The following is a 14,134-nucleotide window of genomic DNA, read 5'->3' on the forward strand; positions in this document are numbered from 1 at the left end:
TTATACAAGCATACATGTACCGCTCGCTTACTTGACCAATCAAGTATTTGGTCCGAGTGTATAATTACTGTTGCCTAAATTTAAGTGCACAAGAAAATTTCCAAGTCCTTATGTTTCCCTCACATTTCCATTTGCTATCATGTCAACTTGACTAAAGTGCCTAACTTTCCATTGATAATATGCCAATGTTGCTCCATAGAAACAATGTATACATGTGATTCTCAATCACTTCACAATTTGAACATCTCATATTTGAAAATGTGCTGAGCAATGAGATGAGCAGATTGTTAAATATATATCGAAGAGTAGCAATGGTAGGTTTGATCAGAGCTTTCATCATCAGCTGCATATCTGTATTTTCCAGTAGCTTACAGTCCCCTTTGGATGGGACGTAGTCTTTCACTTTTTGCAAAAAATATTTTCGTGAAGACCGTGAAAGACATGTCACTTCGGAGGGGGTTTACTCAGACCCATGCTCAGTGAAAACCAAAATATACCATGGCATCTGCGCCTATCTGTTCGACTGAAAATCGACACGGATTTTTTGGAAAATCATTAAAGATTATTGTCTTTCAAAACTTCCTAAAAATCGCCCACAGTGAATACATTACGAGGAGTCGCGGCTTGTTCTCACATCTGAGCTACAACTTGTTATATTCCCGAAAAGTAATCCACAATAGTCCCCCACAATACCCGATCCACTTTGAATTCATCAAATAGGCCTTCCATGTAATGTTTGTACAGTATTGTGACAAAAATATCCGGTTTTCTGTAAAGACCGCAGGCCATCTTTATCTAAACAATTACTTTCCAGGTGAGTACAAGCAGTCATTGCTGGATCATATTCTCCACTAAAATCACGTATGGAAACGAACAGTAGCGACTCTGATGACGGTGTTGTAGGATTTCTTGAGAATGATAGAGCAGCAGTGAAACTAACAACCCAGAAAGCATTTCCGATTACAGTAACAGTAACGATGAACATATTACATCGAGAAGTGGCAGGATTGCAAGGTGTTTGTCCTGAATTAACTATAAGTTTTTATTATGACCCCGAAAAGACTGGTGTTTCTGTACCTCGGATTAGGAAACTTGTAACAAGATAGCTGCCAGCAGGTAGCTAAGTCGGTTAGATTATATTGCAAGAAAGTGAATTTACAAGGATATGCTATAGTAATTGTAATTGTCCTGCGTAAGAGAAAACAGTTTAATCATGACTTTACGGCTCCGTATCTAAAATATCCGCCAGGATACTATATAGCACCATATGTTGAGAGAAATCGAAATCTATATATTTAAGCAATAAAGCACACCCAGCGAAGGTATACCACAAGATTTTGACCAGTTCACGACATATATGAAGTGAAATGGTCAAAATCGAGTGGTATACCGTCGCTGGGTGTGATTTATTGCTATAATATCATAGCAGTATATTGAAATTCTGGCGTGGAACGTCAAACGGATTTTTGCTCAAGCCGAAGCTTGCGCATATGCCAGCCGTGGTATATGGCCACTATACCACGGTTCTTTTTGCGTCTCGACCAATCAGATTGCTGTATTTAGGCCATCAATATACTGGTATGATATAATATGCAATTGTGCATTGTACGCGTGCAAAACGTTACTACGTAGGCCCTACATGCGCATGTCTCAATGCGTTTGTCAGACTCACACAGAACTATTTGTGACCACAGACCCTCCGTAGGGACCGTGATATACGTAACCAACCCTGGTATGGAAATGACTAGCGTCTAGACAACGATCGACACCGGTGAAGTATACCACAAGGGCAGAATTTGTGACAATGTAAAGACATTTTCTTTTTCGACTAATTTTGAAATCAACCTTCTTCTCTTCGCCTATACTGTCTTAGAAATATAAAAAAGGGAAATACAATTCAGCAGTAACCTCTGGGTTATTTTAAAAGAGTTGGGAAATAATCTTCCAAAACTACAATTTGATGCGCTATTGTACTTTTATTTCTAAGAAGGAAGAATAAAACAAAGGTTGACAAAAGCGGTACACCCGTTTTTACCAATAACGTTCTTCATAAGAACCCCTTCACCAGTAACCCTTGAAATATTATAATATACTAGTAATTATATTTCTTCTCAGTTTGTTTGCAGCGGTTGTGTTAAATTTCGGCCACATATCTAGACAGCCATAACTTCATGACTCGGATTTTCCTTGACCATTTTCAGGTACCATCATTCCACAAACTGGATTCTCCTCTAGGTGGTGACTTAGGCTTAAACCAACACTGACCTCGGCAAATCTTGATACGGGACTCTAAGGGTTAAATATCACAGAAATATAAATGTGTATATCAATATGTACACAAGTGATATTTATATCATTAATTCATTATTCACATTCATCATTTGTTTACTCTGTATGGCTTATATCAGATCATAGCTTGCACCAGGGTTTTACATCACTTTTTACTTTTGAGAGTCCCTGGGACCCCTGGTGTTTAAAAATGTGAGTCCTACATCAAAATATGGGGGTCCCAATTTATTTCACAAGAATATTTTATTGTTTATCCATGCCATGGTCTTCACTGTGTTCAATTAGTATTAAAACACGGCAAATGGGTTGCACATTTCTTAAAATAACTCTTACATGAAAATTCTAGTTCATACTGAGGGCCCTCATTGATCAATTCAAAGAACACTATTCATGATTGAAATTATCTCATAACTTTAATTACAAGTTCACAACGTTGTGAAATTTGAACAAGTATTCAAATTTGGCAAATTGACAAGAAGGTAAGTAATTCCATATTCTGAAATGGCATTCACCTAGCAAGTCAAGTAGGTTTGAGTTCACACTCTGCCAGCAACTCCTTCGGCAAATAACCTAGCAGTGTTCATGAAGTCAAAATCATCTATGATGGGGCCAACCAGTTTGATGAACATTTGTCTGTTCCTAGTCCGTATATTTTGTCTACGGCCGCGTTACAGATTTCTTTCCTAATCAAAAATTCAATCAAGGCGTTTTCCATCCCTGCAGCAGTGGCATCTGTAATTTTGCTGGTTACCGAGGAAAGAAACATTCGCCTCGCCATTCTGAATATATCGAACATATAGCAAGTTTCTTATGAACGGTAATGTCACAAGTCTCATCCAACATTATACCGATGAAGTCACTTGCATGTATGCTATCAATCAGGGACTTCTCGATCACACGTTGAATACACTCTTCAAACTCCATAACTATCTGAGGACGTTTGTAATATTCAATGTCTAAGCCGTTCAGATTCTGTAGATGCATGATGTCAGTGAATACATCGCATGGAAGGTCACGTTTAGCGATCAGGTAAACAGTACGTAATTGTGCAGCGTATGCCTCGAGTTCGTTACTCTTACCCTGCAACTGCCGGTCCTCTGCAGATTTGCAAGCAGTAGTAAATTGCGACCTCAAGCTTAGGATTTTAACACTTGACTTTTTGAGTCCTGATGACGAGTGAGAGTTGAATGTTGAAAATTGGAACAACCTTCATGAACGGGCATGTGATATTTGCTTTCAAACATACATCGCATTCCATGACGTTTCGCTCTTCAGAGTATCGAAGCCATTTAAACCTATCGAGCCAACTTCTGTTGAATGTTCGTAATTTTGCTGACTTGGCCGGGGGGCCTGATGTATCAGTATCGCATCTGCTGTTTCGGCCTCGACCAAACCTGCATCGTGCTGGTTGCTGCGGCCGCCGAAAAAACTTTCGCAGATCGCACAGTACTAGAGATTTCCCACAATACATCACGATTTGTACCAACGTAGATTCCCCTGTGAAGTCTACCATGTCTCCCATGTGTAGACAAATTCCTGGACCACTTGTAAAAATTCTGAGAACGTACTTTTAAAAACACCTTTCTTCTCAATTCCCATTTTAAAGGATTAAGAAAATTGTGCTTGATTGAGAGAAGAGAAAGGATTTTTGTAAATTTTCCACTGATCGTGTCCTCAGCCATACAGAATAAAGTGATGGAAAGTAGGGAGACTAGTTGCACCTGTTTTATGAAACAAAAGGATATTGATTTTTTCCAAATAGAAAAGACAAAAGAAACTTACATGCTAACTATTTTCAGAGAATGACCCCTTCAGTTGGTAATAACTTGCTTTCCAAAACTGTGACATTTGTAGTACCTGAAGAATGTGACTTTTATGGTTATTTAATGGTTTCTTTGAAATTTACACTACAATATTTCAACGTACTTTTAATAAATATAATTAATCAATTATCGTGAGACTTCACATTATTGCTTTTACACAGAACTGAAGAAGTTATAAGAAAACTAACGTCGTTGGTACAAATCGAACAGCATTGTGGGTAATTTATTGTACTGTGGATCGGCCTGTTTTGGGTGTTTGACACGACCCGCCATGATGCATAAACATGTGTTAATCGACGCAAACAAGAAATCGACCAATTAAGAATGAGTTTACATTTTGAAAGTCATTTTTTACGGTAATAAAATTTGTTTCCGCGGGTACCATTGGTCATCAAACAGTGGAGGCCAATGCACTACGGAGCATTCCATTAAAGTATGGGGTCGGTAAGGTTTACTGGGATGTGTTTTACGTGTCCAGCAGCTTCGCGAGATATACACCATGTACACTAGCAACAGATATTTCTGCGTCCGAAGGGACGCGTAGTTTAGTTTTTGAGGGGTCCTGCGTCCGGTTTTATGCGTAAAGGACGCAGAAATGCGCGTCATGTAAAACCCTGCTTGCACTCAGTTTTTATTGGGGGGGGGGGGGGCTGAACATGTTACCATGTTGTTAGTAGTTGGCGGATTTGCTTTTTAGCTACCATTGCCATATATGTATGACAAGGTAGTTAAAAATGTGTTGCTGTTGTTTTTTGAGGCTGTTTTTTGAGAAAAAGGAATTGAAAATGCCTTTTTGAAAGCAAAATAATACATAATGACTTGATATGTTGTTTTATCATTATTGACGTGTTTCTACTTGTTCACCCATTCTTGCATTCATCATTGCAACAAAATGCTGTGAAAAAAATGAACCTGATGTGGCCTGCATCTGTTTACCTTGATCTTAAAAGGCAAATACAACTTTCTGTCTTGACAACCATAGTTTCAATGTTTTACCTAGTGTACCTGCTTGGTTTGTACGCAGGAAACAAGTAGAAAACAGGCTCTATAATTTTATAATTTTCAAGTGATCAGAATACAAACGTCCTGAAAAGATAAGATAATCACAACTTCCAGTATAAGGGATACAGTCACTCTAAATGTATAAATTAAAATAAAAAATGTGCCTGGAGGATGTACTAAAAAATAAAGAAAGTTGCTTCCTGTCGGTAAAATCTAAAAAAAATTCAAGATTTTAAAGACGTGCAGATTTTTTTTACGCATTTGTCTTCTTATTTATTTTTTTTATTTTGCAAACTAGTTTGAAGATTTTTTTCCCTAACTTTCTGCTCTGAATTTTTTTTTCTGTTTTTGACCAACCCCCCTCCCAAGATCTAATGGTCCGTCCCTAGATCCTTCCTTTATTGTGCTATGAACAAATTTGCGCGACAATCTGGCAACTGTTTTCAAGTTCCCAGTAAATTAAAGCTTTTCGTGACAAAATGACCGCATGGCGGTAATGTGGGATCAGATGACTAAATAAATCGATAAGTACATGCATATGTCTGCCAGATTATGTTGTCCTCATAATAAATTTGAGGTAAATCGGTCCAGTTATGTTGGAGCATGGATGTAAAAAATAGACGGACAGACACACGCACGCATGCACCCAATCACAAGTCCCCGTTTCGGACTTTGTCCAGAGGGGACTTAAAAGACGCAAGGTGTCGGGGGAGGGGAGGGTTGGCGTGTTAATCTGGAAATCATGAAAACCATAGTAATAACCAAAATTTAACGGAGCAGATAAAGAGCAATTTTTATTGATTTTGTTAACATGATACCACGATATAGTATACCTCTGCCTGACCATGCAAAAATAATTTGGATTTGTAGATATAAATAGGACGCCAGCTGGAAAAATCTCAAATTAAAAGATTTGTTGGTTTTTCATTACCAAACTGAAGACAGTGTTGTCAGAGATATATGCCTCCAAACAGTAATACAGTTGCTATACTATTAACTACATAAACAGCTATTTTTGTATACTTACACAATGTTCCATAAACTTCAACTTCGCACAATGTAAGATACTGATATTGTCCTTCTAGCTGAACACTTACATAGCACCCCTTTGTACCATGGCTGCAATCGAATTTTAAAGTGGTCGACTTGGTTATTCTGTCACTGGTGACCGTGTTTCCACATTGGGTGTTGCGAGCTATACTACTCAATGAACCAACACGCACAACGGCTCCAACCAAACGTTGCGCTGCAAGCAAGGCAACATCGAATTGTATCAGACTTGTTGTAATCAGTGCTAATGGTCCAGAGAGAAGCTAGAAAGAAACTTTTTATTTTCGAACATGATGAAAGGAAGGGATACTACATCTATTCTTTGTTTACAAGAGATACCCGCCCGATCGATGCAAAATGCCTATCAGTAACGTCAAACTCTCAAATATACTGTTAAGTCTTTGTCAAAAACGTTATTTGTCGTTGTTGCCCTGATAGAGAAATGCACTGTAGACATGTCTAAGGTTTGTGGTTTATCGCTTTGTTCGAGTTTGTGTGCGTTGTATGCTATCATATATTTACATGTGTGTTTGTTGAACTCCAGGTGTTTGACGGGATGGAGGGGTTTTGGAGTTAATTCCAGGTCAGTAAGTCAGTCAACATCTCGTGAATTACCAATGACCTCACGTCTTTAGTATATCGTGAGATACTGATAAGGCCAACAGAGTTGTTCATTATGCAGTTTTTACAGACAAACAGCAGTGTGTGGTCAAGTGATCAGACGCTGCACTTCAAGTGACAAGCACTGTACCTCCACGGTGTGTCAGGTGAATGGAGAGGAGATCGTTTATACTATAGAAAAAAACCAGTTCTTTATTGGAAATATCATCAAAAGATTATGTGAAATTCGGGCTTCTGCCTGTGGTCTATGCGAGAACTGGACATCGACATCGACAATGCACCCCAATCATATGATGAAAATGCATCAAGTGATTCATTTTTGGATACTGGGATAGTTATTGATAATAACTCACAGCAGCAGTCCTCGCGATTAGTAATGACCACTTTGTCAACTTTGTATGTATCCTGAAGCTGTACCCTCCACCATGGATTCCGTTCCTTTAGAGTGTGGGTACATGATTGGCTCGACCAATTGCTGTCTGTGTTACCATCAACCGCATTCTCTGGGCCAGCTGGTGTCGATAATTTGTAAAGGCTGCTTTGAGAAGCTGGTTTGCCAACTGCAACATTTTGGTACCCTGCGGATGTGCAGAAGAAAAGATAATGACAATACGTTCTCGTACTGATAGGTATAAGATAAGAGATTTGATTGAAAGACTCATTTCAATCCTGAATATTTTAATAGAGTATTTATTATCGTATTGTCATGACATAAGCTTTTGTAGAGCATTATACCTCGGCCGGACCATGCACAAATAATGTTAGAGCTGCGACATCAAAGTATGACTTTAGTTGGAAATTTGTGTTTCAAAATTATAAGCTTTTCTGTTTTTCATTTCCAAACTGAAAACAGTTTTCACATAGATAAATCCCTCCAAACCATAATAGAGTTGCTATACTGTTAACTACATAAGCAGCTATTTTTGTATACTTACACAATGTTCCATAAACTTCAACTTCGCACAATGTAAGATACTGATATTGTCCTTCTAGCTGAACACTTACATAGCTCCCCTTTGTACCATGGCTGCAATCGAATTTTAAAGTGGTCGACTTGGTTATCCTATCTCTGGTGACAGTGGTTCCACATTGGGTGTTGCTCGCTATACTACTCCATGAACCAACACGCACAACGGCTCCAGCCAAACGTTGCGCTGCAAGCAAGGCAACATCGAATTGTATCAGACGTGTCGTATCAGAGGTAATTGTCCAGAAAGAAGCTAGGAAGAAATTTTTATTTTCGAACATGATGAAAGGAAGGGATACTATATCTATCCTTTGCTTACGAGAGATACTCGTCTGATCGATGCAAAATGCCTATCATTTGACGTCAAACTGTCAAATATACTTTTAAGTCTTTGTCAAAAACAATATTTGCCGTTGCTGCCCTAATAGCGAAATGCATTGTAGACATGTCTAAGGTTTGTGGTTTATCGTTTTGATCGAGTGTATGTGCGTAGTATGCTATATTTATATGTTTCGTTGAACTCCATCTGTTTGAATTGGCGGGCTGGACGGGAGAGGGGTATTCCTGGCAGTGGGTCATTGGCTATTCACGAGATGTTGACTGACAAGGAATAACCTTCCCCCACCCCCACCCCTCCACCCTGTCAAATGGCTGGAGATCAACATCTCGTGAATTACTAATGACCTCAGTCTTAAGTATATTATGAGATGTTGACCGACAGATTAAAACGGTTGATAAGGTCAACACGGTTGTTCATTATGCAGGTTTTTTTACAGACAAACAGCGGTGTGTGGTCAAGTGATTAGACGCTGCAATGAAAGTGACAAGCACAGTACCTGCACGGTGTGTCAGGTAAATGGAGGGGAGATCGTTTATACTATGGAAAAACAGTTCTTTATTAGGAATATCATCAAAAGATTATGTGAAATTCGTGCTCTATGCGAGAGCTGGACATCGACATTGACAAAAAATGCACCTCAAACATATGATCAAAATGCATCAAATTCTTGGATACTGGGATAGTTATTGATAGAAACTCACAGCAGCAGTCCCCGCGATTTGTAATGACCACTTTATCAACTTTGTATATATCCTGAAGATCCACCTTCCACCATGGACTTTGTTCCTTTACAGTGTGGGTACACGATCGGCTTGACCAATTGCTGTCTGTGTTACCATCAACGGCATTTTCTGGGCCAGCTGGTGTCGATTTTCTGTAAAGGCTACTTTGAAAAGCTGGTTTTCTAACTGCAACATTGTTGTGTCCTACGACTGTGTAGAATAAAAGACATAGACGCAACTAAAACGACTGTTTTGCGCACCCAGATACGTACGTACGTATATGACTGTTTGATATTAGCATAGGTATGCACAAAACTGGATACTGCCAATCTTGCGCCAAATTTGACCTAATTTATAGAAAAACACCGGTGTCATTTGCCACAAGTCCCCCGTCTACATGATCAAAAAATTTTAAGTCCCCCTAAAAAAAATTATCATATAGCCTCACTGAATTGTTAGGGATACATGCAAAGAAAAAATAAGCATGTATTGGACTGTATAGTTCTGTTCTCAGATGTTCAACACTGCCTGTTTTTAACAAATTGTGGCGCAAATTCCTTAGGCAAGTTCTTAAATTCATTCATTTTCAAAAAAATCAGTGGACCTTTTTGATTTATCCGTCAAATCTGACTTGAATTAATGCACCTCGATCTGGCCAGGCTAGTGGTACCTGCTGAAGAGCACACAAAATGACGACAATGAGAGATTTCAAAAAAATTCGAATTTCAAGTACGTGACCCCATATTTTTTCGCTAATATTTAAAACTTGATTACTCTCACATGCCAGAGTTCAAACTTCAAAAATCCCTGATAACTTTCAAGTCTCCTGGTCTTCCATGTGTTGCTTTCTGGCCCTATCTTGTGTACGAGTATGTTTCACTTTCATGAGCATCACTTGTACCGAACTCTGCTTCAGCAACTTCAAAGTCAGAGCTCAGTACCTCTGTCACTGACGGTATGCAGTGACAGTGACACTGCAACTAGGCAGTAGCAGGGCAGAAGCTGTATTATCTTCGACAATTTTGACAATATTTTTTTTAGTTTTTATACAACTGCATTCTTGTTCTACTTCCTACAACGTGTTGAACTGTCCAGTATTCAGCTTGCCTACAAGCCTGTGACTTTGTATCCTACATTTGTATCATTATTAAACAAATGACTTTCAGTCTGGGACTCACTGTTATGAGCATCACTAGTACCGAACTCTGCTTCAGCAACTTCAAAGTCAGAGCTACTTCTGTCACTGACGGTATGTAGTGACAGTGACACTGCCACTAGGCAGTAGCAGGGCAGTAGCTGTATTATCGTTGATAATTTTGACAATAACTTTGTTCAGTTTGTACAACTGTCTGCATTCTTGTTCTATTTCCTACAGTGTATTAAACTGTCGAGTATTCAGCTTAACCTTGCCAACACAGCTTGTGAATATGTACCCCGCATTTGTATCATTGACATATGACTTTCAGTCTCGACTCTAATTACATGTAAATTATCACCCAATATTCATGTATGCATGTTTGTCGACAAAGTGAATATTGTTTGTCAATCATGACGGAGGGAGACAGCAAGAAACTGTATTTGATATACTAGCTGTGTTACGAGGCAAGAATTATGTAGTTATTATATTCATACTTATTTACTCTTATGTATCGATATATTCATATTTATTTACTCTTATGTATCGAATGACTACGGAGTCTTATTAGTCATTGTTATAGGTTTAAGGGAGAATTGTATGAGAAAGAGCAGAACACGATCCTGCTGGGCACGTCATTGTATGGTGAAATCAAGCCAATAAACCCTCCTCCTGCCAGTCTAACTCCTTGTGAGCCTCTGCTTTGTTGATCGTCCAGTACCTCATCGCACGCATTCCCCCAGGCAGACGATACGTCAGTATCAGCTGCATAGAAATATTGAAACGATTATGAACAGCTGCAGCTTCTGCCCCGGTACTAGGCCTACATGTTTGTTTGTTTTTTAACGAAAATTCATACATTTTAGATCTTTTCGAGAAATAAGTAATGAAATGCGACAAAATTGTTATAGATCTTGTTTAACTATTACTAACATTAAAACAATTTGATGACATTAAAATGTTATTAAATTTTTATTGAATTATCACGATTGGAACTAATTTGGGATAGTTGGATGGTGAAGTACTGTCTGTTTGATCTGCAAATGTAAGCTCATCTGCTTTTCTGTTTAAGTTACACAATTGTCTTTGAGTAATTTGTAAAACAGCTAAAGAGCACCTAAGACTTTTGACAAATTTTAAAAATATGAAAATCCAATTATCCCAAATTAGTTCCAATTGTGTTACTTGCCCACCAAACCTTGGAATCGTAAAAAGGGAACACAAAAAATTTTTAGGTCCCCCATATAGGCAGATCACAAACTTTCAAGTCCCCTCCTCTACTACCCCAAAATTTTCTAATCTCCCTGAATTCCTCAGGCCCCTAACTGCTTTTTTTGTGAACGCAGACTTATCAATTCAATCAACGACAGAGTGACCCTTCATCCATTGCTTCCCAGCCGAAGAAACTCGCCAGTCCTTATCACAGCCGTACCTGTTACAGAAATTTGGGATTTTTCAGTGTCACACACCCTTGCATCAATTGAATCGGGTGGCAACTATCGTACCATCAATTTTAACAAGGAGAAGGAGTAACTGGTAGTATAGAATAAGAGTTTGTTTGTAAAGTTGTTCAAATACACCGTCCAAAAAACAAAATACTGTGTGAAATACACTGTCTCCAAAAACAAATATCACAGAAAAGTGACGATAAATATCAGGGTACTTCAGTGACTTTTTATAGCACTGATTTGATCAACCCCTGTATACGTAGTGCGGGGATTACGTTCACAATTGCAAAGGAACGGTACACGTCACATGGTCCTTGACGAATTCGAAGGCACAGAGTTACATCAAACATTCAGACTGCTTGTAACCACGATATTTTCGTACCAACGAAATTATCTTCATAGTACTTGAACTTTTCAAGATAATTGATAGTGTCCGTTTGTTTGTTTTTTCAAGATTCCAATTTCAAATACAAGTCGAGGGACTTGAAATGACCAATATGTAGTTGTGTAGTAGTTTTGCGCTGACTAACAACTCATTAGCCCTAACCGAACAACAGTAATACTTTTTGTTTTCCTCAGAGAAAGGAACACTGGCCACCCATGTTATTAAGTTGATGAAATATCCTAAAACGCCGGGTAAGCCTATAATTCTAGCGCAACGTGCCATGATTCACGATTCACCAGTTTTAGGTAGAACCAGATGCATTTTCACCATGACAACTTTTCCCAATACAGATTTAGACGTGGAGGGTATAGCCTATTTGGGGCAATTAGGCTTTACCCTCCACGTCTAATAAAATTCATGAGTTTATTTTCTTGTTTAGGGCCGTGTCACAACTTGACGATTTAGTCAGCTTGTGCCGACGTATCAAAATTCTCTAAAACGCTGGCTTACGCTGAACTACGATGTAGTTTTTTAATTTTGGCATATACTTAACGTAATTATAACGTACTCATATGTTCAAAAATATGTTTTAGGTACGCCAGACAATTATCTTGACTCATTTCGACTTATGAGTAACTTACAAGTAACGTGTGTGACCGTGTGTCAATGAGCGCATGACCTATCTACAACTTATGGCCCACGTATGCGGGACGTATGAGCCATACGCTGGCATACGTCGTAAAGTTGTGTGCATGCACAAAAGTTTTCGACGACCTCGCCGTACTTCGACGTATACCAGCGTGCTTCAGCGTGCTCTAAATTTATACAAAACTTACCCATACCATATTCGACGTACGCCGAGCGTATTCCCGCAAGTTTCCGTACGTTGGCTTACGCTGGCTAAATCGTCAAGGTGTGACAGGGCGTTTACGCACAAACTTATATCGATTCGAAATCTATAGGGAATGGTTATTACATTAGGTTGACAACCCCCAGGTGTTAGCTGTGAATTGAGAATACTCTTGTTACGATTCCGAATAAGGCAAGACAAATTTGTTGGTTTCACAAATTTCCCTACAATTACAACACTAACCTTCATAAAGCAGGGAAAACTATGCCGGCCTAGCAAAGCAGTTTGTAACGACATATGAAACACAGTGAGCATGTAATGACCAAGCTATTCCGCAATACTTGCCATATAGCATGGAGGTACTAGCTCCGCTCCTGGTTCCATGATCATAGCGAGCAACTAACCATGGAGTTAGAAGAGAACTCTAAAAGACTTCTACCTCCCTGGACTAACGAACACGTGACCGAAAAAATTTAACCACGGAGGCTATTAGTAGTATTTACTTATAAAGCAATTTTCTGTCACGGTATCAATCGATGTTCAATGCTCAGCCCTATGGTCGGTATGAGTCACGAGTGCTCGGCTATGACTTCGCCGTTGCCGTATTATAACCCTGCCACACAGAGTGGACTAGCGCGCTGAAAACGCCTTAGTAGCCACCGAGGTCCTCCTTTTATTGTACACGTAGTTTTTCGTCCTGGCAAAATTTTACAGTAAACTGTTGCATCCACCAAGGTCTGTAACACGCCGAGGACTGTTCATCGTGAAGTTCTTTTCAACGGTACATTGCCGTCATTCTGTCGCACAGCGGGCTATTATTTAAAATAACGTTTTCTTACCTGTTAGAGGAAAGCAGTCCAAAATGATCAAACCAAGAACCAATAAATGCTTCATACTGAGATGCTGTGCCAATTATTTCTACCGAGCAACTTCACAATCACTTTTATAAAAGTTACAGCACCACTTGATGTAAAATGATTGGACGATATACATAGTATCATACCAGCACATCGTATGTGGGTTCGTATCCTAGATTGTCAGACCTCTCCTGTCCAAATAGTTATATTGGTGTGACATTGCCACGTCACAATCAAACTGGAAGAAATTACCAAGAATTTAAGTCATTCACTGCCACCAAGGACTATATATTGTTTGCCAGAACTCGAAATAATATACAGACTTTGCCAAATTTCAACTTTTTTCAGTTTGAAGCCAACAGAAGATCCCCTACGTCCGGGTTGTACAGCTTGACTTTCTCCAGTTTCCCATAGTTTTCCCATAGTAATTTATCTAGATGACGCCTTACCGATTTACGTGTAGAAAATGACGATATATTCCCACGATTCACCAGATAGCAGAAAATTTACAAGCTTTTGTTTGATACATGAGTCATCAAGACCCGAGTCAAATAATGGCTCATTCAATTTCCATGATTGAAATATGACCTGAAACAACCTACTTACTTCGGCAATACGACAATACCAGTCAGTTTGCAAAGTTAA

General features: G+C 39.0%; 1 protein-coding gene across 1 annotated transcript; it reads right to left on the reverse strand.

The window, feature by feature from the left end:
• Nucleotides 1–1,958: 1,958 nt before the first annotated feature.
• On the reverse strand, nucleotides 1,959–13,648 carry LOC139139932 (pentraxin fusion protein-like). The gene is made up of 6 exons (XM_070708896.1): nucleotides 13,472–13,648; nucleotides 8,794–9,024; nucleotides 7,721–7,939; nucleotides 7,139–7,363; nucleotides 6,142–6,360; nucleotides 1,959–2,289 (listed from the first exon to the last, which is right to left on the reverse strand). Coding segments are annotated over exons 1-6 (951 nt in total). The 5' UTR covers nucleotides 13,527–13,648; the 3' UTR covers nucleotides 1,959–2,287.
• Between the last annotated feature and the right edge of the window lie 486 nt (nucleotides 13,649–14,134).

Source organism: Ptychodera flava, chromosome 9 (genome assembly GCF_041260155.1).
Source record: "Ptychodera flava strain L36383 chromosome 9, AS_Pfla_20210202, whole genome shotgun sequence".
NCBI classification, from domain to species: domain Eukaryota; kingdom Metazoa; phylum Hemichordata; class Enteropneusta; family Ptychoderidae; genus Ptychodera; species Ptychodera flava.

Bases quoted from the DNA above. Each gene is read 5' to 3' on its own strand.
- LOC139139932 (XM_070708896.1), bottom strand. From the start codon at position 13,526: ATGAAGCATTTATTGGTTCTTGGTTTGATCATTTTGGACTGCTTTCCT. The intron at 9,025-13,471 runs GTAAGAAAACGT...TATTCTACACAG, and splicing joins GGACTGCTTTCCTCTAACAG to TCGTAGGACACAACAATGTT. The intron at 7,364-7,720 runs GTAAGTATACAA...GCACATCCGCAG, and splicing joins TGAAGTTTATGGAACATTGT to GGTACCAAAATGTTGCAGTT.